The sequence below is a fragment of the Dama dama genome, chromosome 12 (genome assembly GCF_033118175.1).
Source record: "Dama dama isolate Ldn47 chromosome 12, ASM3311817v1, whole genome shotgun sequence".
Taxonomy (NCBI): Eukaryota; Metazoa; Chordata; class Mammalia; order Artiodactyla; family Cervidae; genus Dama; species Dama dama.
The window spans coordinates 43328429-43354967 of NC_083692.1; the positions used below are offsets into that span (position 1 = coordinate 43328429).

General features: G+C 46.1%; 1 protein-coding gene and 1 long non-coding RNA gene across 2 annotated transcripts in view; one reads left to right on the forward strand and one right to left on the reverse strand.

Moving 5' to 3' along the window:
• TNFAIP8L3 (TNF alpha induced protein 8 like 3) overlaps positions 1 to 10207 on the reverse strand; it is a 44144-nt gene extending 33937 nt beyond the window's left edge. The window contains exon 1 of the mRNA XM_061157153.1: positions 9991 to 10207. Within this exon, the coding sequence (XP_061013136.1) occupies positions 9991 to 10042 (52 nt within the window). The 5' untranslated portion in view covers positions 10043 to 10207. The remainder of the gene's footprint in view (positions 1 to 9990) is intronic.
• The window catches only part of LOC133066264 (uncharacterized), a 144622-nt gene that overhangs the window by 23508 nt on the left and 94575 nt on the right, over positions 1 to 26539 (forward strand). Inside the window, exons 2-3 of the long non-coding RNA XR_009695110.1 lie at positions 20734 to 20858; positions 25335 to 25391. This is a non-coding gene — a long non-coding RNA (uncharacterized LOC133066264). The remainder of the gene's footprint in view (positions 1 to 20733; positions 20859 to 25334; positions 25392 to 26539) is intronic.

The following is a 26539-nucleotide window of genomic DNA, read 5'->3' on the forward strand; positions in this document are numbered from 1 at the left end:
GAGAAAGCTCAGGAGAGGAAAACGGGAGGGGGATGGCAAGAACACGGTGGAAGGTGTCAAAAGGAAACATGGAAGTGGTCCTTTTGATATCCCAACACCCAGAATAACTCTGATCCTTTTTTAAAATTATATATGTTTTTGCGGAGCAATAGAGCCAGAGTATCTGGCTTCCAGCTCTGATGCTGATGCTGTCTGGCAGTGTAGCCAATGTTCTTACTAAACATTTCAGAAGCGGGGCTCTTGTTCTCTTACAAAACTTCCTTCCTCTCTAAATAAAGGTCTCTTGCATTTTTTAGGATGGCTTTTGGACTACACTCTTTTGGAAAAGCCCATCTATTCTTGGGACTCAATCTAATTTTCTTCTTTGTACTGTTTTTGCATATTCTATCATGAGCTTTCATTCCTTTGGTTGGAAAATAATGTTACTGAAAAGCAATAAGTAAGAAACCCAAACCCAAGTTGTTCAGCTCAGTATCTCGTCATTGTGCTATAGTCTTAACTTTGAGTTTTTTCTTGCCCTTGAGTCCAACTGGTCACCATGTCCTGGTGATTCTATATCTAGAATGATTCTAAATACTGGAGTGCAAAAAATGCCTAAGCGCACTCTCATCGAGGGAACATTTGTTTGGCACCTCTCTTGACGCTGCTTTTCAACCCTCTCTCCTCTCTGTCTCCTCTTCCACCACGTTGCCAGGTCCCTAGACATACACACGGCTGCAGGGTCCTTCCAGGACCTTCTCTCCCTGACAGCTGCTTTGTGCTGCTCTCCTCTTCTTCCCTCCTAAACCAACCCTTACTAGCTCCTGTTTTGGAACCCATGACAGCCCCTCCTTGCCCATGTATTATTGGGCCACTGCAGGAAATGTCTGCAGCTTAAAACTGGGCCTTCTGGAGGTAGAATGTCCTAACCTACCAGTAGGAGCCTGAAGAAGGAACCTTAGCGTCCAAGGGCCCTGTGGGAGCTGGTGGCGGATGTAAAGGAGCCTGGTGGCATCTACTGACCTAATCACAGAGTTTACCAAGGTAAAGAGCACCGTGTTTGGAGTTTAGACTGGCTCCATATCCACCGAGAAACTGAACATCCCTGAGCAACTTACTTAACCTCCCCGTGCCTCAGTTTCTTGGCCTATACAATGGGGCTATTTATAGTACCTAATCTATAAGGCCTGTGTAAGTCTTTCAGTTCAGTTCAGTTCAGTCACTCAGTCGTGTCCGACTCTTTGCGACCCCATGAACCGCAGCACGCTAGGCCTCCCTGTCCATCACCAACTCCCGGAGTCCACCCAGACCCATGTCCATTGAGTCAGTACGCCATCCAGCCATCTCATCTTCTGTCATCCCCTTCTCCTCCTGCCCTCAGTCTTTCCCAGCATCAGGGTCTTTTCCAGTGAGTCAGCTCTTCGCATCAGGTGGCCAAAGTATTGGAGTTTCAGCTTCAGCATCAGTCCTTCCAATGAACACCCAGGACTGATCTCCTTTAGGATGGACTGGTTGGATCTCCTTGCAGTCCAAGGGACTCTCAAGAGTCTTCTCCAACACCACAGTTCAAAAGCATCTTAAATACCATATAAATAGTTAACCTGGTCTCAAATACATTGTATGTGCTTAGATAATATAAAATTAAGTACAAATTCAAAACATCACTATTATTTTACATTCAGTACCAGCCCTCTGGGACTGGACTCTGGCTGGCAAAGACCATTTCTCATCTTGTTTAGTATGTTTAGTATATGCCACAACTTCTTAAATCTACTTTCTCTACCTTGTGACCTGAACCCCAGTCTTCTCTCCCTGACTTTCTTAATGTCATTCCAAGCAAACCAAGGAACCAGACTCAAGTGTGGTAGGGAAGAGCTGCTGCAGAGGCCTGCCAGGCAGACGGCCCCCTTCACTTCGCTCCCATATTATTCCCCAAAAATCTGGTTATATCTTCCTAGCATAACCCTCAGGCCCCAAATTAGGAATGCGGGATGTGTGTGCTCACCAGAACAACCCTTTACAGAATTTCCTCCTGAACATGAAACTGGATGCCTCTACGATAGAAACATCAACTGCGAGTTTCCATAAAGCTGTGTATCACCAAAATGCTTCCTTTCCAGGCTAGAAAATTTTCTCAGAAAGCATATTTTACTTTCAAGAAGACAATCTAGAAACTAGTGGCTGCTCCTGTGTTTTTTCAGCTGTTTAAACCAGTATTTGGACACCAACAAAGTCTCTCTCTCTTTTTTTTCCTGGAGAACTGAATTACAAAATACTGGTTTCTATTAGGGTGTGTCTAGCACTTTATCTGCGGCCAAGCCTTCCATTTTTATAGTCTGCACACTAGATTTTCCATGAACAAGCTCAATTTTATTCCCAGGCAATGATGTTTAGGAAACCCAATATGAACATGAAGACTGTTCTAAGGCAGTTTCAGAATTTGTGCTATGCTGTTGCCTAAAAAGAGCACTTCTGATGTATAAAAAATATGTTTTGGGGTCATGTCATAATATATATTGGGGAAAAGGGTACTCACTACTCTTTATATTTTCTTAGATTGGGCTATCTCAGAGAACTTATCTGCTAAATTCTTCTTCTCAAGCCTTTATTTCTATACTTGTACAGAGTACAGCCCAAACACCCACCTACACAGGCATTTTACAGTAAGAGTTAGAAGCCAAGTGACTGAAAAACAAAACAAAATTATGTATATAGTGTCTTTACAGAGATTTACATGTGAATTCAGATGGGAGCCAATGGTAACTCTGGAGGAAAATGAACCAATTAAAGAAAAGTGCTAATGGAAAGTGTAACTATAATTTGGTTTTGCTGACAAATAAAAAAGCAGGTGCCATATTTTTAGAGAAAAATAATGTAGAAAATAGCTTTATATTTACATACACATACACATTTTCTCTCCATCTCCAGAAATTTACACATTGGCCACACCACCACAACACCCAGTTTTACATTATGAATATGTCCACCCTCTCCTCCTTTTAACCCTCTAAGGGGGCCCTACTGGGCTATGCCAGGCTTCTCACAGACTCCTTTTTGTCCCACCTTCTCTGTGTCCCTTGGCTCATTCTTCTCCCCATTGAAATCCTTCACTCCTTCAAGGCTATCATCAAGGCCCATCTCCTCCATGAAGCCTTCCCACCAGAACCCCAAACCATTATGCCCCATGCTCCAAATCTGACACTATTTAAAAAATTTATTTCAATTAATTTATTTGGCTGCACTGGGTCTTAGTTGTGGCATGTGGGATCTAGTTCCCCAACCACGGATTGAATCTGGGCCTTCTGCATTGGGAGTGCAGAGTCTTAGCTACTGGACCACCAGAGAAGTCCCTGAATCCTCCACTATTTATTGCTGATGCTGTCAATTTTACAGATTCATTTTGGGTAGGCATTTTCTCTCCCCACGGCTGCAAGTCTCTTGAGGGCAGGGCCACATCTAATTCCATTTCTTAAAAAAAAACCAAAAACACAAAAACCGAGTTTCATTTAATTTTTGGCCACAACCTATGACATGTGGGATGGATCTTAGTTCCCCTACCAGGGATCCAACCCACACTTCCTCCATTGGAAAGTGGAATTTTAACCACTGGACCACCAGGAAGGTCCCTAATCCCATTTCTGTCTGCTACCATAGTCCCCCCCACATACTGAACACAAAACAGATGATGAACCAGTATCTATTGGGTGGTACGGGTTGAACAGCTGGGTGCAGATCTGTGAGATCTAGAATGGCTAATTTCATCTGGCTATCTAAATTGCTCTAATGAGGTCCAGATAATATTCATAGCTGCCTGTAGGCAGGGCTGCTACCCCTCATGAAACATTCCTGGAAAACTATGGAGGCCACCCGTGGTAGATGCCATGGTGTACGTCCCAGGTCCCCCTTCAGGAATGAAAAGCCAAGCACTCCACAAGCTGCTGAAGTGCTGCCTGCAGACAGCTCTCAGCTGAAGGGGACAGCTTTGTCCAAGACGCAGGGATGGCCTGCACCTAATGACTGATCATTGTGTCAGGGGATATAAAAGCCTCGTCCCTTAGCTCAGCTCAGTTCTGTAGGGCTTTCCACCTTCACCTTGTTGTTGGGCCTGCTCTGCAGCTCAGCTCCTCCCTCTGCCCAGCCTGGCATCCCTCCCCTCTGTTTGTCTTCCCCAGGTATTGATCCCAAGACCCTCTCCCAGTAAACACACTGCATGCTAACCTCCATCTCAGAGTCTGCTTCCTGGAGAACTGACTTATAACAGAATTTGTAGATCCATCCAACTATCCAAGCAGCCAGCCAGCCAGGCAGAACCTACCACTGTGTTTAGGGCACACAGGTGGTGTTGGTGAGAGGTGATACAGAGGAAAAAGGCCCAGTCTTTACCCTTAGGGAGCCAAGGCCAATACCAGAGATGAGACATGTACAGGAATAACTGTAAAACACACAATGGAAAGTGGCTGGTGTCAAGAGAGAACATATAAACAGAGACGTGGCCAGGATGTAACCTCGGGGCAATGGTGTGAGTCTTCCTGCACTGGCTTAAGCTGTAGCCATCAGTACCTGTGTCCTATCTGCCCATCTGATCCCAAGCCCTCCTAGAGACAGAATGGACTATGTCCTTATATCTCTTTTCATGCCCCCATACTTTCCAACACAGAGTCCCAGATAGTGCAAGTGATCTTAAAACACTGAAGCAAAGCACTGAAGGAAAGCGTTGGCAGTCCTACTTTATAGGACAGGTTTTTGGCTGCCTATCTGGCCTGTTAGTGCAGAGCTCTCAGGAGGCTTCTCAAATTTCTCATTCATTTATTAGGTCCATAAAACCTTGGAAACATGAAAGCATGAGGCAAGGTCCTGATCCTCAAAGCAGCCCACTGTGTGGATGGGGCCAAAGCCCCTGAAAATGTCCACAAATAAGAATGAGACCTGGGACTATGACTAATAGCCGAGTAGTTCATCATCCCCAGGTGGTGTCCTTGCCCATGGTTGTTTGGTTGTTCAGTCCATTAATTGTTAATTTGTCAAGCGACAAAGGTTACTGAATAGCCTCCACAAATAAGCCAACAACAAGAATCAACAAACTCCAGAACCTCATGATCCTCCAAAACCAATGTCCCAGCATAATTTACTATGGGTGGGGGGAGGTGTCTGTAAGCAAAACTTTGTTATTCACTCACTAAGTCATTTACCACTCTTTGTGACCCCATGGACTGCAGCATGCCAGGCTTCCCTGTCCTCCACCATCTCCCAGAGCTTGCTCAAATTCCATTGAGTTGATGATGCCATCCAGCCATCTCGTCCTCTGTCATCCCCTTCTCCTCCTGCCTTTAATCTTTCCCATCATCAGGGTCTTTCCCTCACTATTAAGTATCTGATGGAAAGAAAGGAAGCGCTGGTGGGGTGGGGAAGCCTGTCTCCTGCATTTCCCTGCCTTAGCCCAACTCAACATGCCAGTCCCCTTCCACTGTCCCTCTCCTTTTACTGCTTTTGTACAATCTGTCACCAACTTCTGTTGTTTGTTTCTCTGAAATGGCATTTGCATCCTTCCTCTTCTGCTTCGCTTAGGGATACCATCCCCTCTGACTGTGGTAGCCGAGACTCCAAGCCTAGGCCATCTCCCTACTTCATGTCTGTCAGATGTGGCTTCTGAAAACACAGCTTTTAGTCAGGGACATCTCTGCTCTGCTATCAGCTCAACTGGGGCTCCTTCAGCACCGTCAGGACCAAGTTATTAAGACCCCCTCTAGTAAGTGGCTCTCCCTACATTCATCTATGTTTCCCAGTACACCTTAGTATCCCAGAGGAGGGCATGGCAACCCACTCCAGTATTCTTGCCTGGAGAATCCCACAGATGAGTAGCCTGGCAGGCTACAGTCCATGGGGTCACAAAGAGTCGGGCACGACTGAAGTGACTTAGCGCACACACACACACACCTTAGTATACGCCCTCCACTCCAAGTGCTTCCCTGTTTCTCTGTGCCTTTGCTCAATGGTGTCTGACTTCTGGAACACCTTATCTCCTCCTGGCTAACTACTGAATCCTACCCACCGCTTTGCCACTCTGTCTACCTGGACCAAGCTTAGGACCTAGGGAAAGGGAAAGACAGGGAGGGCAACGTCAGGAGCCTGCTGTTTTCCTACTTCCTTTATTATCTTGAGGTTTCCTTACCACATCCCGACTCCATCGCATGGAAACGCTTTTCTGTGGCACCTACCCAGCCACAGGGATGCTCCATCAGTGTGACTGCTCGGCGCTAGCTCTGGGTAGAGGGAGCTTGTCTGTTTCAGCTGGGGTAGATGTCTCAGTTTTACAAGCCAGAAAGGAAAAAAACTGACACTGCTAATGTTTACTCACTTGTTGCTTCTTAGGAAAGACTTTCAGTCTGCTGAGTTAATATACCAAGCTCTAAGATTTCTGAGAGACGGATGGTGGGTTTCTCAAAGGAGAGACTGCCAAGTTGGGTCTCTGGAAAGAATCCAGTGTTCCATAAATGCTGTTTCTTTCCTAATCATAGACAGAACCATAAAACTACAGAGAGGCAAAGGAGAGCTTCAGACAGCAGAATGACATAGAAGCACCCTCCTCTGCTTCTTGAAAAACAGAAAATGCAGATTAGGACAGATCTTGTCCACACTCCCCCCTTGACCTTCCGATGCAGAGACTGCTCCATGAGAGAGCAGTATGGCAGACACTGCAGAGATCTTTGGAAAAGCCTCTTGAAAGGGGTACAGTAAAGACATTTCCTCACTCCTCTGCCAGTTTTTGACCAGGAAAGTTACGAGATGGGCAAAAATGGAGAGCAGACTAGTGACTATCTCCCCTGTCTCCTGTTACCTTGAAGGGAAAAGGTGAACCAGTGTGTGTGGGGATTAACCCCTGTTCTATTGGAAGTGGCATAAAAATGGCTAACCTCCAGGTTAGAAGGTAGACCAGATAAGGTGTTCTCTACTTTGTGCAACTTTCTCCAGAGCTAGAAGAGACGGATGGTGAAAGCAGTAGTTTTGAAGGTCCCTGTCTTTATGCCTTGAACTAGAAGATGAGGATGAGAAGAGGTAACTTAAAAATAGCCTCTCCCAAACAAACACATCTGTGTGTGTGTGTGCACATACACATGAGACAGAGTGAAAAGGAGAAAATTCAAAACAAATCTTCTCAGGCAATTACATTAATGTAATAATAATGACAATAATACTAATTGTTTTATATATGTTATAAATGTTTTATACATGTTATAAATGTTTTATACATGTTTTATAAATGTTATAAAATGTTATTCCCATTTTACAGATGGGGAAGTTAACTTGCCCATCAGGTGGCGCTAGTGATAAAGAACCCGCCTGCCAATGCAGGAGATTTAAGAGATACTGGTTAGATCTCTGGATTGGGAAGAACCCCTGGAGAAGGGAATGGCAACCCACACCTGTATTCTTGCCTGGAGAATCCCATAGACAGAGGAGCCTGGTGGGATATACGGTCCATGGGGTCGCAAAGAGTTGGACATGACTGAAGCAACTTAGAACACACGGGGGTAGAGATTGAGACCCAGGTCTTTCTGATTCCAGAGTCTAGGCTCAGGACTTTAATAAGGTCCATCTTGCAGCAGGGCTTTTCTACAAGTTCAGCAAGGAGAGGGCATTGAGGAGGAAGCAGCCCTCTTCTCAGCTCCCTGTGAGGTGGGTACACACAAATACACACATTAATACTCTAAGATGCCCCACTTCCTCTGCTGTCCTCAGTTACAAACCCACCCAGCTTGCACAGGTCCACAGATGGATGTCATGTTACTTACAGGGACAATGATCACCCCTATGGATAATTTAACCTGTATCTGAAGCTGCAACAGGAGTTTCCTTTTGATAGGATGTAGCCACAGCCAGATGATGAATTAACACTTAGTTTTGAAGGTGTCACGAAGACTTTAAGATTGAAAGTAATGAGTGAGACTGAATGCCATTTAGCAGAATGACTTGTGACATTCAAATAAATGTTCAACTTGTGAGATTCAAGCACACAGAGGAAGAAGGAATGACTGTAGAAAACAGTAAGGCACAAACAAATGGTGACAGCTCATAGAACTGGCTGCCCTATTCTTCACCGGATCCATCCAACCTCGGTAGTCACGGCTCGGCTGCTGTTAGTAGAGGTCTTCCACACAAACAGACATGAACCCCCAGGGATATTCCTTGCTGAGCAGGCTGCAGGGAGAAGCAACCAGACCCTTCAGAACTCTTTTCCTCCCCTGTCATCCAAGTACCAACTCTTCTCAGTGTCTCCTGCCACCCCACCCCCCTTCTCCCTCCCTCCTCTTTCTCAGAGCCTCCTTGTCCTCCTCCCCTTCTCCAACAACCGACATAAAAGATCCGAGGGTGGGAGCCCGGAGAGCATGTTAGTTCCTGAGATTTTGAGAGAGTAAAGTTTCAGTGTCAATGTATCCACCTCCCCTCCTCCTTCTGAACTCTAGAGATATACTTAGATACACACAGAACACCCACTGGAACTTTTAAATGATGGGAAGAGATCCACAAGCCACCTGTGAAACAAAAGCTTGGTGCTTCACAGTCATGGGAACATACAGGTTGGAGACGAACTCATGTTTATTAATCAGGTCCACACATACCTACACAAAGCAGGTGGCCCTTGCACAGAGATAGGAGTCCACACAGGCATCTTGACAATGCCACCTTGCTTCTCCGCCATCCTCCTCTCTTCCCACCGAGCTGTAGGTATTTACCACAGCTGCCTTGTGAGGTGCAACAGAAAGGCAGTCACTCCACCCTTGGCTATGCCCTGGCTATGATTTATGGGTAAGGCACCTAACCCAGTTCTGGAATATGGAGATAGTAACCACCATGCTAGGTGCTGTGAGGATGAAGGAGAATAATATATGCAGGGCGTTTGGCACAGCTTCTGGTGCTGACTTGCCTGATTCCCGAGCCTGTCTTTCCTACACGCACGCCTGGGCTGATGGTGTCTTCTGACACTTGGCCCCCACCCTGGGGACCCTGGTCTGACACTGGGAAGAGCGGGAACTAGTCTGGGACCTCGGATCTGTACCCGAGGACCCCAGCTCTCAGGTCACAGGTCTGCTGACCACGGCCAGCCTGCAGGGCGGCGTGGAGCGCGGGGAACCACGGGGTACTTGCGAGTGCCATAGGTCTTCTGCCCCTGGACCCGTGGGCGGTGGGCGGAGCCGGCCAGTGGAGGTGGGCAGAGCCCGGTGGTAAGTCGACTCAAGGCTGTGGGTGGCTTTCTTCTGTTGCTCAGTATCAGGAAGAGGCGGGGGAGGACATTAATTTTTTCCTAATTGCTAATTCCACCCATTGCTTCGATTATCGATTGTGAAAAGCTGACGGCTCCCCTTAAAGGCCAAGCTCGGCCCCCGCGCGCCACCGTGTCTGTCTCCCTGGACCCTTCGTGGGGGACCTCCTCCGCGTGTGCAGGGCAGCGATGGGCCAACGCTTCTGCACCGGCTCATCTAGAACCTCGGGAATCGCAACCGCGAGCTGTGGTTTGAGTCCTGCCTGGCCACCCGCGGGGGTATTTTCTTCCTCGAGTGTCCTGTCACGCCCTCGGAGCCGGTCATCTGTTCCGCAGCGTCCCTGGAGTCCGGGGTTCGAGGACTCGGCCGGCTCTTGGAAAGTTATTTCAAAAAGCAGATGTGTTGCAACCCTCACTGCAGCAAACTACAGGACACAGATTTCCCGAACCTTGTCACTCCCCCGGCCCAACACCTCCCCACCCCCTGCCCCGGCCCGACGACCCGAGCTCTGCAGCGCGGAAAGCCACCTTCAAACGCACCTACTCTCCCTCGAGCGCCCAAATGCAATGGGGAGAAAACCCCAAAGCAAAGTCAGAGCGCAGAGTCGTCCCAGTCCCGGCCTGGAAAGGATCGGACTGTTGGGAATCGGCCTCCCGCCCGGCAGCTCCAAGAAACACTCGCGATTTCCCGCCCGGGCCTCCCCTCCTCGATGCCCCAGTGTTCCTGGCGGGGCTGCCCCGACCCCTCGTACCTGCGGCGGTCCCGGGCTCGCCCTCGCTCTGCTCGCCGGAATCTGAATCCATGCCGCCGGCTGGCGTTCACAGCCGTCCGCGCGTCCCCGGGGCACCCGGGGCCGGCGTCCGGACTCAGGCAGCCGCGTCGCACTCCGGCCGGGCAATGCGCGGCGGCCGCGGCAGGGGGCTGCTCGGCAGAGGCCAGCGCGGCCCGCTCTCCGCTCCCCGCGCCCGCCGGCCGGTGCCTGCGCGCGAGGCGAGCGCGGGGCGGAGGGTGGGGCGCGCCGGGAGAGCCGGGAGGAGGGCGGGGAGCCGCGAGCTGGGAGGAGCAGGAGCGTCCGGCGCCCCGCGGGCTCCAGACTGGGGTTAAATACCCGGGGGAGGCGCCGCTCCTCCACCCGCGCTCCTCGTCTGGCACCCGCAGCCCTGGACTTGCGGAGCCGGGCGAGGTCGTGCGATTTGGCGAGGCCGAGCCCCTTCCCTTGGGGGTGGCCAAGTTTGGAGAATTCTTAAATGAAAAAGCGCCTCTACCCAGGTTGGAAAAGAAGAGGTTCCGAGTGGGAATGCTGGGGCTGCCTGGGTTCGAGTCTGACTTCACAGTTCGGAGATCTTGGGCGAGTGACTTAACTTCTCTGTGCCTATTTCCTCACTTGGAAAATGGGGAAAATGAGAATTCCCTTTTGTCCCGGATGGTGTGAGGGGAGTATATAAATCATGCGTGCGAGGGGCCAAGAGCAGGGCCTGGCACCTAGAGAGGAAGTAAACAGCGTGCGGCAGGTAAAACGAACGCCGGTGGCTCTTCTCCTGGCGTGGGTGCGGGCGGCCGTGGTCTGGAGCCCTAGCTGCGGTCCAAGGCAGGACTCCCCCTCCTGCTGGCCAAGGAGCCAGGCCACTTCCAGGCACAGACTCGGGCAAGAATGGATTTAAAAACCTTTACTTTAACACAGAGTGCTAAACTTCCTCAATACCCTCCTCCTTCCACTTTCTAAAAGAAAAAAAAAAAAAGAGAGAGAGAGAGAGAGAGAAGCAGTCTATACTGATTTAGTAATTGAGACTAAACTGGGGGGAATGCACGGAGCACTAAGGCCTGAGGGGCTCCTTTGTTGTTAATTCCTGATTATCCACGCAGTCTTATTTTCTTCCTGAATTGTCAGCTCCAACACTTACATAACCTTAAGCCGGCTTCTCTGCATGTAAAGTGTGGGCAGAGAACAGGGACACACTTTATTGACCTGAGCGAAATGAAATTGGAAAGAGAGAAGTCTGTCCAAAAGAGCCATTTATTGTTTCCTGTGTGCTCTCCTTTTAATCTCCACAACGACCCTGTGAGGAATTTGAAAAAAATATTTTGGAGGTCAAAAATGGTTGAAAGTTGGCAGTTTCGAAGAATTTAACTTAAACTGTTATCTCTGTTTTGAGATGTGGAAACGGTCTCTGAGCCTTTGGGCTCAGGCTCAGTATGTGGGTGAGTTGGGCCTTGAAATCTGACCTGATGTCTGAACTTTCTACTGACCGCTAAGGTAGTGTCACAAGTGAGTTTGGCCTCTTGACTGCCTGGAGTCTGCCTCTTTTGGAGGAGGTCTGGACTTTTCAGAGTGCAAATATAGTTCTCCTTTGGGTTCTCAGAAAACATTTTCTGGATGGCGAAACTCATGGGCTTAAGCTAGTAAGAGCAGGATGGATTTCCTTGGAAGGGTCTAAAGAACCCTCGTTAGACGTAAGATCTTGGGCAAATGGCTTAACTTCCCTTAGTTTTCTCAGGTGATGGCATCTCCTTCATCGGGTGGTTGTTAGGGAGTGAGTGAAATAATGATTGTGGAAGCTAGTTAGTACCCAATGCCTGGCACACAGTTCATGTTTGATAAATGGAAAGAACATTCTTAGATCTAATGGATCCCATTTAGAAAAACAAAATATTTTAAAATCACAATTTTAAGTGAAAAGAAAAAAACTCACAGCAGTCACAGTGATAAAAGTTGATACTCAAAAAACAAATAGCTGGGTCATTTTAAAAGTTTGGCATCATGGCTTTGTAGTCTTAAGGAAAAACAAGGATGATAGCGTCAGAGAACAGAGCATATTGGATTGAAAAGTTGTCCAGCTTCCTCTAAGGGCCATACCTAAACTCAGCAATAGGAAATGTGAAACTTTCTCTGTCTCCCTAGACCTACTTTTCTGGCACTTGGTGGAAGCTCTTTTTGTTTTTCTTGTTTGTTTTAATGGACAGGTGATCGATCTGGGTTGAAGGCAGAAATACCACCGAGACGTCTACACATCTTAGAGCAAACAGGGTAACTTGCTATTGGAACTTGATCAACAGTAAACAAAGTACTGGGAGTGCAATTAACAACAGAGATATGTCCATTAGTCATCAGCTCTTTATTGAATACGTAGTACATTTTAGACCAGAGATAGGATTCCAAGGGCAGAGGATGTGTGTGTGTGTGCTCAGTCATGTCTGACTCTTTGCAACCCTGGGGAGGGAGAGGGCTGATCAGACTGCTCCTGAGAAGCCTATGAGGTGAGTCGTCAATAAGCAACACCAACTCGTTTAGCCATCCCTGTATTTAATTGTAGTATATGTCTACAAAAGGAGGCAGATGTAGAATGAAAAACTGAATGTGGAATTAAACAACGGAGAAGAGAGATCCAAACCAAATAAAATCTCCATTCCAATTTCCTATGATATACAATCTGTTGTCATGGGATAGCAAGACAAAGGGAAATGACTGCTGGCACGCATGTGGGTTTAATGAGGAACATTAGTGGAACATACCTTATCTGTCCTCCCAGTGTGGAAAAATCTGTATAAGAGAAGGAAGTCCTTAAAATAGTATCGACTGACCATCATCCTGACAAAAAAGGGGAAATCTGAGGTGGGTGAATCTCAGATATACAAACCAATCCTACAAACCAATCCTAGTGTGTTTCTTTAAAAGAAAGAAAGAGAAAGCTCTTAGAAAAGGGGAAAGGACTTCCGTGGTTCCTCTGTATATTTTTAGAAGAATGGCATCACTTTGCAGACTCGAATCTAGACTTATAAACCACTTTCCTCAGTGTTTCCACTACATCTTTTCAGCTTGGCTACTCTTCAGAAACGAACATTTCTAACTCTTATTGGTCATTTCTTAGCTTCAGCTAATGAAATCGGTGGTTTTAAGGAACTTTGTCTGGTGGGAAAAGCATATTTATTTGTAAGGTGACAAGAAATGGATAATAAGATAGATCCATTTCTTCTAACACGATAATATTCCTTTAATCCAAGCCAGTGCTATGACTCATCTGCCTGTCTCCTCTTGTGGGATGGAAAGGGAGCCGTCTGCAACCTTCGGCAGGCAGCCGGGAGGAGTGAGGGAGGGAGGTTCCTCTCCAAAGCTAGGGCTGCTGTTCTGCTTCAAAAATTCACAGAGTTCTGGAACTGCTATTTCTTTGGGCTGAAGTGGCCCTTGGTACTTTGGAACCAGATCTCGCCTGGGACAGCTTCATTTTTAATAACTCGTCTCGAGGTGGTTGCTGGCACCAGGGAAGGTTCTGCCCAGAGCCAAGGTGACCTCCATGGGGCTCTCAGCAAGCTGGACCAGTGGGGTTTGAGCTTGCTTCTTATCCATCTGGCAGAACAAGATGCTGGAAGACAGCCTTGAAAGAGGGGGATTTTCCTTTTTTTTCCCCTGGCTAACAAAATAATTTTTATTGTTACCCATCCTACCTTGCCTTATTTCAAAAGCAATGCACATCACTGTAGAAAAAAATGGGAAAAACTTACAAGCAAAAGAAGATTTTAAAATCCATTCATAAGTCCACCAGTGGCAGTAACTATTAGCATATCTTTTGAAAAATTTCCTTCTTTGTGTGTAGAGCAGTCTGCTTTTGTAACGTGCTTTTTCCTTTAAACAGTGTTGAGCATCACTCCATCTGACAATATGATTTTTAAAAGCTGCACAATATTCTTTTATATGGGTGTACCATAGGTATTTAAACATCCTCTATTGTTGGGCATACAGGTTGTTTCCAATTTTCTGCTAAAATAGCATCAGTGAATATCTTCATGTTGAAATCTTTGCACAGGTCTTTAATCAGTGTCTATCAACCTTCAGCAGCCTCCATTGTTCTTAGGAGGAAAAAACAAGACAGAAAATTATAGCTAACAAAATAATAGCTGTATCTATCCTGAAACATTAAGGTTATCAAGAATTTTAATGAGCACGATCCGTCTTGGCAGAGGATGGGTTAGTTGAGCTCATTCTTGAATTTATCAAGCATTGATTGAGCCCAGAGGGCATTTTTATAGGTTGAGGTGAGGAATAGAAAACATCCTTCTGCATTTTTTGGTGGGCACTGTGTCCTCTGCACAGGCCCATCCATGTCCAGACACCTGTGGGGAGTCAGGAGTGGAAGAGGCTGGTCATGTGGGCATTAGGCTGTTCTCCCAGGCTTTTAGTTCTGCCCTCATGAGCTGCCTACAGGACAGCTTCCTGAGCAGCTAATGCAATGATAGTGGCTCTAAAGCACAGATTCAGAGGGAGAGGGAAGTTGAAAAAGAGGGAAGAGAAAGAGAGATAAAGAGGAAAACTCCATGGCCCCAATCTCTGTCATGTTTTGGCTCAGCTTCCTATGGGGCTGCTTGTAAGCCTTTTAAACAGGAGGACCAGGATCATAGGTTCGGCCCCACTGGGAGTCCACCTGATTACATATCGTATCTTGGGCCCCCTGTGGCATTCTGTCTGGGGGCTGCAGGATGTGAGGGTGCTGTATTGGAGCTGTTCTTATAACCATCCGCAAGGCTTGTATATGGGCACCCTAATTGACTGATTTTGCTGTGCTGTATGTCTTCCCATCTTCCTGGATCTTTCCTGGTGAGGAAAGGGTCAATTTATTCCTACTGGGGAGAAGGGTGGGCTCAAGACCCATGAAACTCAAGCAGCAGCTAGAATCCTTCCAGTTTAGGAAGATAAGAGTATACCCAAAGACTGTATAGGGGCAATGTTGCCCCAGTTTTCTAAAGTAAGAAAGGAGTAGATTTCAAGAATCACAGATCCATAACAGGCCTTTTTGGCCACTCTTTAGAAAAAGTCTGGAACAAGTAGGTTTATATGTGTTTAAAGAAGAAAGTGGTGATCACCAGCAGTCAACATGGGTTCATTATGATGTCCCATTAAGATAACCATGTTAACTTTCTTTAAACAGTATCTTTAGGTGAATCAAGAAAATTTTATTTAACTTAGAGGCAGCAAGTATTAGTTAAGCACTCTGTGCTAGAAGTGAAGCCACGGAGGTTATACGTTGTGATATAAGTAAAGAATTTGATGAAGTCTTGCATAATTCTTTTGCTGTTAGGTGGTTCTAGAACTGGTTGAGCAGCACTACCCAGTGAGGCTTGATTCATAGTTCTGAGTTAACTTGAAGGGAGATCTCCAGTGGAGTGACACAGAGCTCTGTCCTTGTTTCTGGTCTATTCTATTCTTCTTTTTCTTCCTCTTCCTCCTCTTCTTTTTAATCCAGCGCTTTGGAGAATGAATTTGGTTGTGCTTATCAAATGTGTGGTTACCCTGCTAAGACAGGTCAGGAAAGACTTGAAATCACATAGTAAAAAAGTAGATGGGTCTTGATAGTCCGTAGTCTCCACATGAGTCAGCAGTGGAATGACTGCTGCATTGCTCCAAGAAGGGTGGGATTAGTCCTCTGTTTCTGAGCTGGTGTTAGGGTCACCATGGGTCTTATGAACATCTGGTACCACATCCCAGGGAGCTCCCAAGAAGTAGGGATACCAGAACAGTGAGGGAGGTTTGGGAAATATTCTGTATAAGGAAGTTTGAATGTCAGGCTTGGGAAAGAAAGAAAACAAGACATAACAGGATGGATGTCCTCAGACGTGTAAAGACCTAGATGCTGGGCCGATAGAGAACTAGAGATCAGTGTTATAAGTTATACACTGTTATAAGTTATACACAGTATTATATGTTATACACTGATCTATAACACTATGGATCAGTGTTATAAGAAAGTAGAATTTGTATTTAGGGCCATTCCTGGCCTGCTTGTCCTCAGATCCATCCTTGAACTTTCTCTGCTCTGTATGGAGGAAGAGCTGACCGTTGTGGGCTGCATTTGCCATCCTGTGATGTGAGCTATTTGCTAGCTGGATCTAGCAATGTGAAGCACTGGCAGAAGACTGGAGGACAGGGCAAGAAAGAGCTGGGATATTCTCTCCAGCCCTCCTTCCCTCAGTCCTGTGACCATTGCTATATCTCCTCCGTGGCTCCAGCTCCCACTAATGGACCCACTGTAGTTCCAGCTTCCATCAGGTGACCATGGCCTCTGGGTTCCAGTAATAGCACCTTCTCTCTTTTTTCCCTCCAGCCCAGGATGGCAGTGGCTTCCTGCTGTTGCTAATATCTAGGCTTCCTTGGGGTTCCCCCAGTGGTGCTAGTGGTAAAGAATCCATCTGCCAAGCAGGAGACACAAGAGATGTGGGTTTAATCCCTAGGTGGTAAAGATCCCCTGGAATAGGAAATGGCAACCTGCTCTTCCCTGGACAATCTTATGGACAAAGGAGCCTGGTGAGCTACAGTCTATGGGGTCACAAAGAGTCGGACATGACTGAGCACAAACACTACAGCCTGCCATACTGCCCTCTGGCTTCTTAGCTCTTCCATCCCCCTGTAACTGGTCCCCTGCATTATTCTGTTAGAAATTATATATTTTCAGAGTTGGGATTAGAACTCAAGGCTCCTGACCTGAGATCAGCACTCTTTTCATTTCATGTTGTCTGTCTCCTCCTATATAGATTTTTATTAACCATCCACCCATGGTTTCTATTAGTCACTCTTTTGATCTATGGGAGGGAAAATTGAGTCTCCTAAAGCATTTTTTAAAAAAATTCTCTTGTGATTATGTGACAACCTAGTTCAATAACACTCACTAATTATTTTACAGAACAAATACTGCTCACTAAGTGTTGAGTGGAACATTTTTTCCCTCCCTTCAAAGCATTTTGTACTTAGAAAAGCTAAATACACGTTCCAATCTGGAAGATTCCATTTATATAAGTCTCTGATTTTATAATGTCTATGTTGAATTGAGGGCTGTAGAAAAGGAAAGGAATGCTCAAGGCCACCTAGTCTAACCCCATCACTTTAGATGTAAAGAAACAGGTTCAGAAAGATGGAGTGGCTTTCCCAACTTTAGGGACAGAGTGGGGCAAGAACCCAGGTCTCAGTTCAAGGTTCTGAGTTCAAGATACTTATACCGTCATGCTTGTTTATGGGCATGTTTATTATTGTTTATTACTGTCATTCACTGCATCCAGTTTTCAATCTGCTTCTGCCTTCAGTTCCCAAATCTCTTCCCAGTGCTGTCTTTCCCTTCTTTTCAACTCCTGCTTACCAGGGTTTCAGTAGCCCATCTCCACTTGGAATGGAATTATCAAAGTAGGAGTTGACTAAGCCCTTTTAAAAATTTCTTTATCTCATCAACAACTGCCTTCGGCTCCTTCCCCTTTCCTTCTTTCTCCTCCACTCCCCTTCTTTCCTGGATTCTCAGATTTTCCATTCTTCTCTCCACTCTAGCCAACATTTTTCCTTCCCACCAAGTCTTCTCTTGGCATGGCCCTTTAATTGGTCTCTCCCTTTTGTGTCCAGTCATCCTGGTTGAAGCCATCAACACTTCTAAGAGAAGAATCTTTCAAGCCCTGGATCTGATTCCTGGTTGCCATAAACCTTTGATCATTCTCTGAGGAAAGCCATAAATTAATGTCATTCCTTGGCAGGCCCCCTGGGCCTATCCCAGATCACTTCCCTGGTCTCTCAGTTTTGGATGTGATCATCTTAACACCTCAAACACTATAGCATAGATGGGAAATCCTCCCCTAGCCAAGAATGTAATATTTATTCTAGGCCAAACTATTAACATGTATCATCCCATGGGAATTTCCATTGTATCAACAACTTTCTCTTTTGGCTGTCAGTATCAATCTTAGCTGGTTTTTAGATCTTTCCAAATTTATGTTATCTGGACGTTCATGAGTGATTAGATTTACTGAAGCTCTTTCAGGATAACATCATTACAATATAATATTTGAGTCACTGTGACCCTGTTCAGATGAACTAATCCTACCCCCAAACAGACACGTTGACAACATATTTCCAGTTGGCTTAATTATATTCTTCTATCCTTCCAAATTTTGTGTTACTTTCTTCCAATGTGGATTTTGTCAAGTCACATACTTATCAAGAATCCAGGAACCCACTTTACCCTGCACATTCCTATAATTCATACTTCAGTTTCTCTTGATGAAGTTGATAAGTCCAAGGATCAAGTATTGGATTTCTGTCCCAGGAAGCAAGCACAGGGGACACCCATCTCCTTCCTTGGTCCGGGTGATAGTGCTTTAAGAGTTAGCAGGAACAGGTAGTGGTCCAGAGAAAAGAGGCAGCCTTGGACACCAGAATCCTAACCCCATCGTGCTCTCCTCTCCTAGAGAGGATTGGATGGTGGGTCAGAGCAACACTAACTCTCAGTTCCAGAAATCACATCTTTCCAAAATCTCCACAGTTACCTAAAGTGCCAACAGCCTCCCAGTTCCCCACATTTGTCTTCAAATTAGTTCTGTGATTTTTTATTTTTTATTTTTTGGTCTTACTTCCACTTTGGTGTTCACAGTTCTGTCAAATTCTAATGTTATTTCTTCCACGAATCTATTAATTTTATTCTTTCATTTCCAAATCCACAGTCTCCCTCCTCCCAGCTCTTTACCTGTGTCTTGAATGCTGCAACAACACACTTCCTCCAGCCTTGCACAAATAAATCCCCCTGTACCCAAGCCAGAGCTCAGGCTCCTTCAACCATCACTCCTTTTCATCTGAGAGCTTGTGTCTTCACCATCCTGCTCTGCTCCCTATGCCCAGGAGAGCCTTGAATATGTGTCAAAACAAAGAACTTGCCAGAGTATCAGCAATGATGGTTTGTCCCAGTGCACCCCATTTCAGTCTCTTTCTGCTTCCTGCGTTAGTTTCTCTGACTCTCTACTTGCTGATGTGTTGGCCCCTTTCCTTCTTCCCCTGGCAGAAGGCCTGCCTCCTTCCGGCCAGCCGGGATGCCTTGCTCTGACAGCTAGAGGTTTTGACTCTCTGGCTTGGCCTTAGGCCCTTGTCCCTAGAATTGCCCTCATGGGAACTTTGGGCCAGCAATCCCTGGTGTTCCTGGAACCCACATCTTCTTGGCTTTGCTTCTGGACCACTAAGTGTTGGGTAATTTCTGGCATGTCAGAGTGAAGACACCTGGATTTTTGTCATGAACTTGATGTGTGAGTTTAAATAAGTCAGGGGTGCCTGCCTCAGCCCTCTTCAGATGCCAGTTCTGAGGACCTTCAGCTTGTCATCTTGCATGCCTTGAACATATCCACCACTTCCCTGCTAATGCCCGAACCTGTCCTGACCAAGCCCCTTTCTCCCGCCACAAGACAAGGAGGGGGATGAAGCTTGTCTGTAACTCGGCACTCAGCATACCCTGGGTCTCTGCATATTCACTGACCTACAGTTTCTCCTTTGGCTCTGTCCCCCAGACCGTGTAAACAGTGTACTTGGGTCTTACCTCAGTGTAAGAGGTAAGAGGTGAATGGTTTGATGTTAAAACTCCAACTAAAACTCTTATTTTATCTACTTAAAAAAAATCATTGTAATATATAGTGGAAGTATATGTAACCTTGTTCTGTATTTTCCAAGTCTCCTGTAAATGTGCTATCATAGTTTCATAATATATAAAATTAAAATTAAAATAAAAAAATAAAGTATGCCTTCCCACAGAAGCCCCTCCCCACTGCCTGGTCATTCTAAAGCCCTTCTTGTACACCATTGTCTCATTCTTGGGTTATGGGAATACTGTGTTCAGTATTCCAAGAGCTAGTGCACTGAGATTTGTACTTCTGTTTTGTTTCCAATCCAAATTGATTATTTTTTTCAGTTTTCATCCAGATGTTTGATATCATGTAAACACAGCTTGAAAGTGTTCCTGAACTGCTTACAGATGTACACCAGTGAAATCCTTTCCAAATTATATATAATGATGCTCTATTTATATCTGTGCCATAGTCTCTGGCTTGAGTTTTAACTATAAGACTAAATTGGAAAAAAAGTGAAAAACTCACATATGTGGATGATTTGTCTACTTGATTAAAGACTCCAGATATTTGGACATATTCAGGAATTAACATTGTTTCCCACTGAATGCAGGCGTATCTGTAGCCATGGTATTCTGAACTGAATGTTTGTGCTCCCATTCATATGTGGAAGCCCAAAATTGTAATGTGAAAGTATTTCGAGATGAGTTCTTTGGGAGGTGACTAGGGTTAGATGAGGTTATGAAGGTGGGGCCCTTATAATGGGATTAGTGTCTTTATAGGAAGAGATAGAAGTGGACTCTCTCTGTCCATGAGCTCACACAAAGAAAGTGTCATATGAACACACAGTGAGAAGGTACTGTGCTGGGCTGTGCTTCATTGCTCAGTCGTGATCCCATGGACTGTCCCCCGCCAGGCTGCTCTGTCCATGGGGGGTCTCCAGGCAAGAATACTGGACTGGGTTGCCATGCCCTCCTCCAGGGGATCTTCCCAACCCAGGGATCAAACCCAGGTCTCCCACATTGTAGGTGGATTCTTTACTATCTGAGCCACCAGGGAAGCACAAGAATACTGGAGTGGGTAGCCTATCCCTTCTCCAGGGGATCTTCCTGACCCAGGAATTGAACTGGGGTCTTCTGCATTGCAGGAGGATTCTTTACCAGCTGAGCTACCAGGGAAGTGAGAAGGTGGCCACCTGCAATTCAAGAGAAAACCTCTCATCAGAACCTGACCATGCTGGCACTTTGATCTCAGACTTCTAGCCTCCAGACTGTGAGTAAATAGCATTTCTTTTGTTTAAGCACCCAGTCTATGACATCTTGTTGTGGAGACTGAGCAGAATAATATACATGGGGACCAAGAATATGTTGCTTCATTCAGTGTATGTTCACTGTGTCTCTCGAACCTGCTGTATATAAGCCAAGACCTTCTTCCTTGATGTTTGACATCAGAAGGACACCCTGTAAGCCCTTTAGATCTACTTAATTCTCCTCAAGGCTTAGTTGCAGATACAGTATTTATGGGTGATTGCATAAAAGGTATTATAGCAGATTGTATTATCCAAAGATGTTACAGTCTGGCCCACAAAATTGTAAGGAAAGTAAAATGGTAGTTGTAAGTCAGTAAATTTGGGGGTAATTTGTTATGCATCTGTAGTAACTGTAAGAGATATACATTTCATTGATTCCTGTCAGTAAAATCCCACCCCTGAATCAAGCCCAACCAACAGAAAGCCTACCTTGGTTGGATTGTTTTTGAGTAGCCCTCAGGTGTGGTGCCCTGGTTTGTACCAACAGACAGGATCAGAGGCAGCTGCTCTGTGAAGATACTGTTGAGGTGGGATCGAGGTCACTTAGAGCTTAGTGCAGGAAAGGTTGTGTTTCTTGGGAGCAGTTGGTATCTTACAGACACTGTGAATCTTATTTTTGCTCACCTTTTCCTCTTTGCTTTGGCTTCTAGGAAGCTCAGGACTAATTCTGTGACCAACCTGTAACTATCTTATTTCTTTGTATCCTTCTGTATCTATTTTTGTAAGCCCCTTAAAAATACTTTTGGAACAAGTGTTTTGATGCAGTTGGGCCATAAATGAATTAATGCAAGAATGAATGTCCCTCAAATCACCTTAGAATTTGAGACTGTTATTAGATTGAGCTAGTTCCAACATAAAGCTTTATTATAACTTTATTAAAAACCAAACATATCTTGTGTGCATGCATGCTAAGTCACTTCAGTTGTCCGACTCTGTGATCCCATGAATTGTAGCCCCCTAGGCTCCTCTGACCGTGGAATTCTCCAGGCAAGAATGATGGCATGGGTTCCCATGCCCTCCTCCAGGGGATCTTCCTGGCCCAGGTACTGAACCTGTATCTCTCATGTCTCTTGAATTGGCTGGCAGGTGACTAGCACCACCTGGGAAGCCCACAAAATTGTAAGCAAAATAAAATGGTAAGATAAAACATGTCTCACATTATCTAAAACAAAACTACAAGAAACTAAAAGGGACCATCTAGACTGGAAGTTAAAAGAAATAATAATCCACTGCAAAGTAATATAACATCATTTAGTAAGTTAAACAATGAGGCATTTCAACAGGAAAAGTGTGTTTATTGAGCACCCATTAGCTCACGGGCATTTTCTAGATCCTCATGTATTAAATTGCATTTCAGTTCAGTTCAGTCACTCAGTTGTGTCTGACTCTTTGCGACCCCATGAAGTGCAGCACGCCAGGTTTCCCTGTCCATCACCAACTCCCAGAGCTTGCTCAAACTCATGTCCATTGAGTCGGTGATGCCATCCAACCATCTCATTCTCTGTCGTCTTCTTCTCCTGCCTTCAGTCTTTCCCAGCATCACGGTCTTTTTCAATGAGTCAGTTCTTTGCATCAGGTGGCTGAAGTATTGGACTAAAGTAATGGATTAAATTGCACTTAGTCATGTTTCATCCAGATGGCCCCATGGACGTAAAGTTACCTTAGGTTCAAATGAAGAAACTGATTGCCTCTGCTGCTGCTGCTGCTAAGTCGCTTCAGTCGCGTCCGACTCTGTGCGACCCCATAGACGGCAGCCCACCAGGCTCCCCCGTCCCTGGGATTCTCCAGGCAAGAACACTGGAGTGGGAAAAAACTGATTAGAGAGGTTGAAAAGCTTGTCCTGATCACACAGCTAAATGGGAGAGCTAAGCTTCGGACTCCGTGCCCTTTCTGGTTACAGTGGGAATTGATAACCACCCTGAGGTACACATAGGTTAGAGTACTTCTCCAGGCATAGGTCAAATCCTCTTCAAGTGCAGATGCATCTCTTTGGGAATGGGGTTTTGCTGCAACTAGTCCTGCTGGAGGAAGGAACCAGTGGCCTGGGGTGCAGCAGGAGGGGATGGATAGGAAGCAGAGACATGCTCCCAGGGGACAGCCTCTTACACAATCCTCGCTTTCTGAGCTGTTTTCTTTTCCCCCTTCCATATTATCACCACCACTCCCCACCCTCCTCAGAAGAATATCATTGCTTCTTCAAAGAGACTCCTGAAAAACTCAGATGTTGGCCACCACTGTGGGTGAGGTTTCTGCTTGTTTCTGGGCACTGGCACATAGAGAGGCGTTTGCCTTTTCTCTTCACATCTGGATGGAAGGGGCTTCCCTGGTGGTTCAGAAGATAAAGAATCTGCCTGCAATGCAGGATACCTGAGTTTGACCCCTGGGTCAGAAAGATCCTCTGGAGAAGGAAATAGCAACCTACTCTACTATTCTTTGGAGAAGGAAATGGCAATCCATTCCAGTATTCTTGCCTGAAGAATTACATGGACAGAGAAGGCTGGCAGGCTACAGTTCATGGGATCACAAAGAGTCAGACATGACTAAGCAAGTAACACACACCAGTATTCTTGCCTGAAGAATTCCATGGACAGAAGAGCCTGGTGAGCTACAGTCCATGGGGTCACAAAGAGTTGGACATGATTGAGCGACTAACACTTTGAATTTCGTGGACAGAAACTGGAGAAAGGTGTTCTTGGTACTGACATAATTCCTTTCAATGGATTCAGCCAGTAGATCAGGCAAGCATCATGACCATGGGCTTCTAGGCAGTGCCTGGACATTCTTGCATTTCACGTCAAGAAGGGTTCGGTAATGATCCCCTGCTGGCTGCGTCCTCTGCCAGGCAGTGATTTTAAGCACCAGAGAGAAGAAACCCAGACCTGTGGGCAAGAACTCTATCCAAGCCCTGACTGCATGCTGTCATTTATCTGGATGATGCTCCTGGAACTATGACCTAAATTATCAAATCTCTCTAATGGCTTGCCTGCATAAATGGACTTTTAGCTGCTATTAGAGTTAGCCTTCTAAGTAGGCGTGAGGTGATTTAAGGGGCGTGGTTTGGGTAAGCCAAACAGCTCCACACCTTCTCTCCTGCTGGGCATGTGCCTGAAGTCCCACCATCAGGGATTCAGATCACAGAACCAAGAGGAAGCTTTTAGTGTACAAGAGCCTCTTAACAAAAACATCCCTAGATGGATATTTGGAGCAGATCCAGGGGAGTGCCAGGCTGAACTGCTGCCTTCTCTACGCTCAGCCCCTTCTCCCTGTTCCAGCAGCTAGTACCTTCATTAGGCCATATGTACTCAGTCCTGGTTGGTTCTGGAGCCAATTCAGTATGTTAGTTAGTGTCTTTCACCTACCAGCAGATGGGGTTTGGCAGTTGACTCACTCACTCACTCATTCACACAGTTTTTGTTGAGCAGCTCCATGCTCAGGTGCTAGACATTTGGCTGGACTCTGAGGATACTGGCAGGAGCATAGTCCTGGCCATCATGGGGTGTACATTATGCCGGAGGAGGCAGACAAGTTCACTAATAAATGTGCCATGGGTCAGATGGTGATGAGCACTGTGGAGAAAATAAGGGGCTGGATGTGCGATATTTCACATGCAAAGTTCTCTTGGATGAAGTGACAGTGGGACAGAAGCTGTGTGCAGTGAGCCAACAAATGAGCCAGCGACATGGGGAAGGGTGTCCCAAGCAGAGGGGCACAGTGTGTGCTGGAGGACCCCCCAGGGGCCTGAGGGAGCTGGGAGAGGCATGGGGAGGGAGTCAATGAGGAGGACAGAGTGGGAGGCGGGCAGGAGTGGTCACTCCACATTCCCAGTCTGAGTGCCTGGAAAGCTTGAAGTAAACCCTGGTAGACAGCACCGACCAAGCCACGGCGTCTCTCCCAGAGAGCCAGGGACCTGCATCCCAAGCCCCAGCTTATCTGAACGACACCCTGGAAACTGCCTGCCAATTCCCCTGGAGCGGTAACCCTGCCCCTCCCTCTGCATCAGCAAGGACCATCCCTCTGCTGGCTCCTGTGGCCTCCCCTGCCCCCCACTGTGGCCCCTGTAACCTCCCCTTGGTCATCCCCATCCCCCACCCCTGACATCAGGGTGGGAGCAGGCACCTTGCAGGTTGGTTCTCCTTAGCTCTAGCTCAGCCACCTACTGGCTTCTGTGCCACCCACTGTGTGCCAGGCCAGTCCTCCTACCGCATTCCTGGGGCTGGCTTGTTTGCACAGAATCACTGCTCAGAGCTATAAGATGCTTTGTTGACAAACACCTTCCACCTTGTGATTTTGTCCAGGGCTCACCCTGGGCAAGCCCTTTCCTGCCCTTGGGAAATCTATTTAGTACTTGGTGTGTGCTAGGCACTGTGCTTTATGTGTGTCAAGATTGTCAAGATTTTCCAGTAAGATAGATATTACTAAATTTTATCCCTATTTTACAGGTGAGAAAATGGAGGCTCAGAAAGGCTAAAGCGTTTGCTGAAGATCATACACAGCTGGTGAGTGAAATTTCGGTTGAAACCAAATCTGTCTTTCCCCAGAGCCCCTCCCATAAAAATGAAAAGAGTTGAATGTATTCAGAAAGAGGTTTTGAACTGAGAATTGTAACAAGGACAGCCCTGCAGCTCCAGCATGGAGGAGCTGATCTGTGCATCTTGCCTGGGTTGTTCACCCGGCAGGAATGAAGATCCTGGAAATTGTCCTGCCATTCCTCACCAGTGATAACTCTGCTACGCCAGCATCCCAAACCATGCTGCTCCTCTGGCCCAGAGCTCCCTGATTGCAAGTGGAAAATGCCTGCACTTATAGTACTTCCCCTGATGCATAAATGTTCTTTTTTCTGGCCCGCATGCCTGGCCTCTTACATCAAATGTTCACCTTCTGGGTACTGTGGATTGGGAACACAAAGCTAATTATGGCTCAGTCTCTGCTGTCGTGGGCACCCCAAAGAGACGCTCTTTTGAGATGGCTGCTTCCTGCCCCTGTTTTTCTGAGGAGAAGCCCATGCTGCTGCCTTTCCCCACAATTCCCCTCAGGTCTGCAAGTTCTTAATGAGCACCTATTACCTGTGAGATTTGGTCTTGGGCCTGCTTAGTGAGAAATGAGACCTTTTTAGTCTTAAGGAATCAATTAGCAAGATTAGGGGGTGTGGGGAGAAACAGGGTACATGGAAGACAATAACCCATAAAACTCTATTAGCAGGCAGAGCAGAGCCTTTTTCTTGCTTAACTACATGCCTAAAAACAAAACAAAAATGAAAGAATGTTATTTTAACAGATGAGCCTGAAATGAAAATGGACATGATATAAAAATTTTTTCATAGAACATTCAAACTGAAAATTATGTTTTGGTAAACTTTTCTTTTTGAAAACTTCCATATTTACCTCAATTTTTGGAGGAATATTTAGGAGATTATGAAGTTTCCATGCAATTGTGTAGGTCTGTTTTTGTTCAGTCTCCAGATGTAAACCTCATTGGGAAAGTCAACCCTCATTTTTAGAAATAATGGCAAAAGCATATAATTGTATGCAATTTCCCTTGGTTCATTTAGAGACATCTCAGTATAATTTGTTTTCTATTGCTGTTTCACTGGTGGTCTCCCCTCTTCCTCAGGGATTGCCAATGAGGCTCCTGCAGGCTGTCCTCA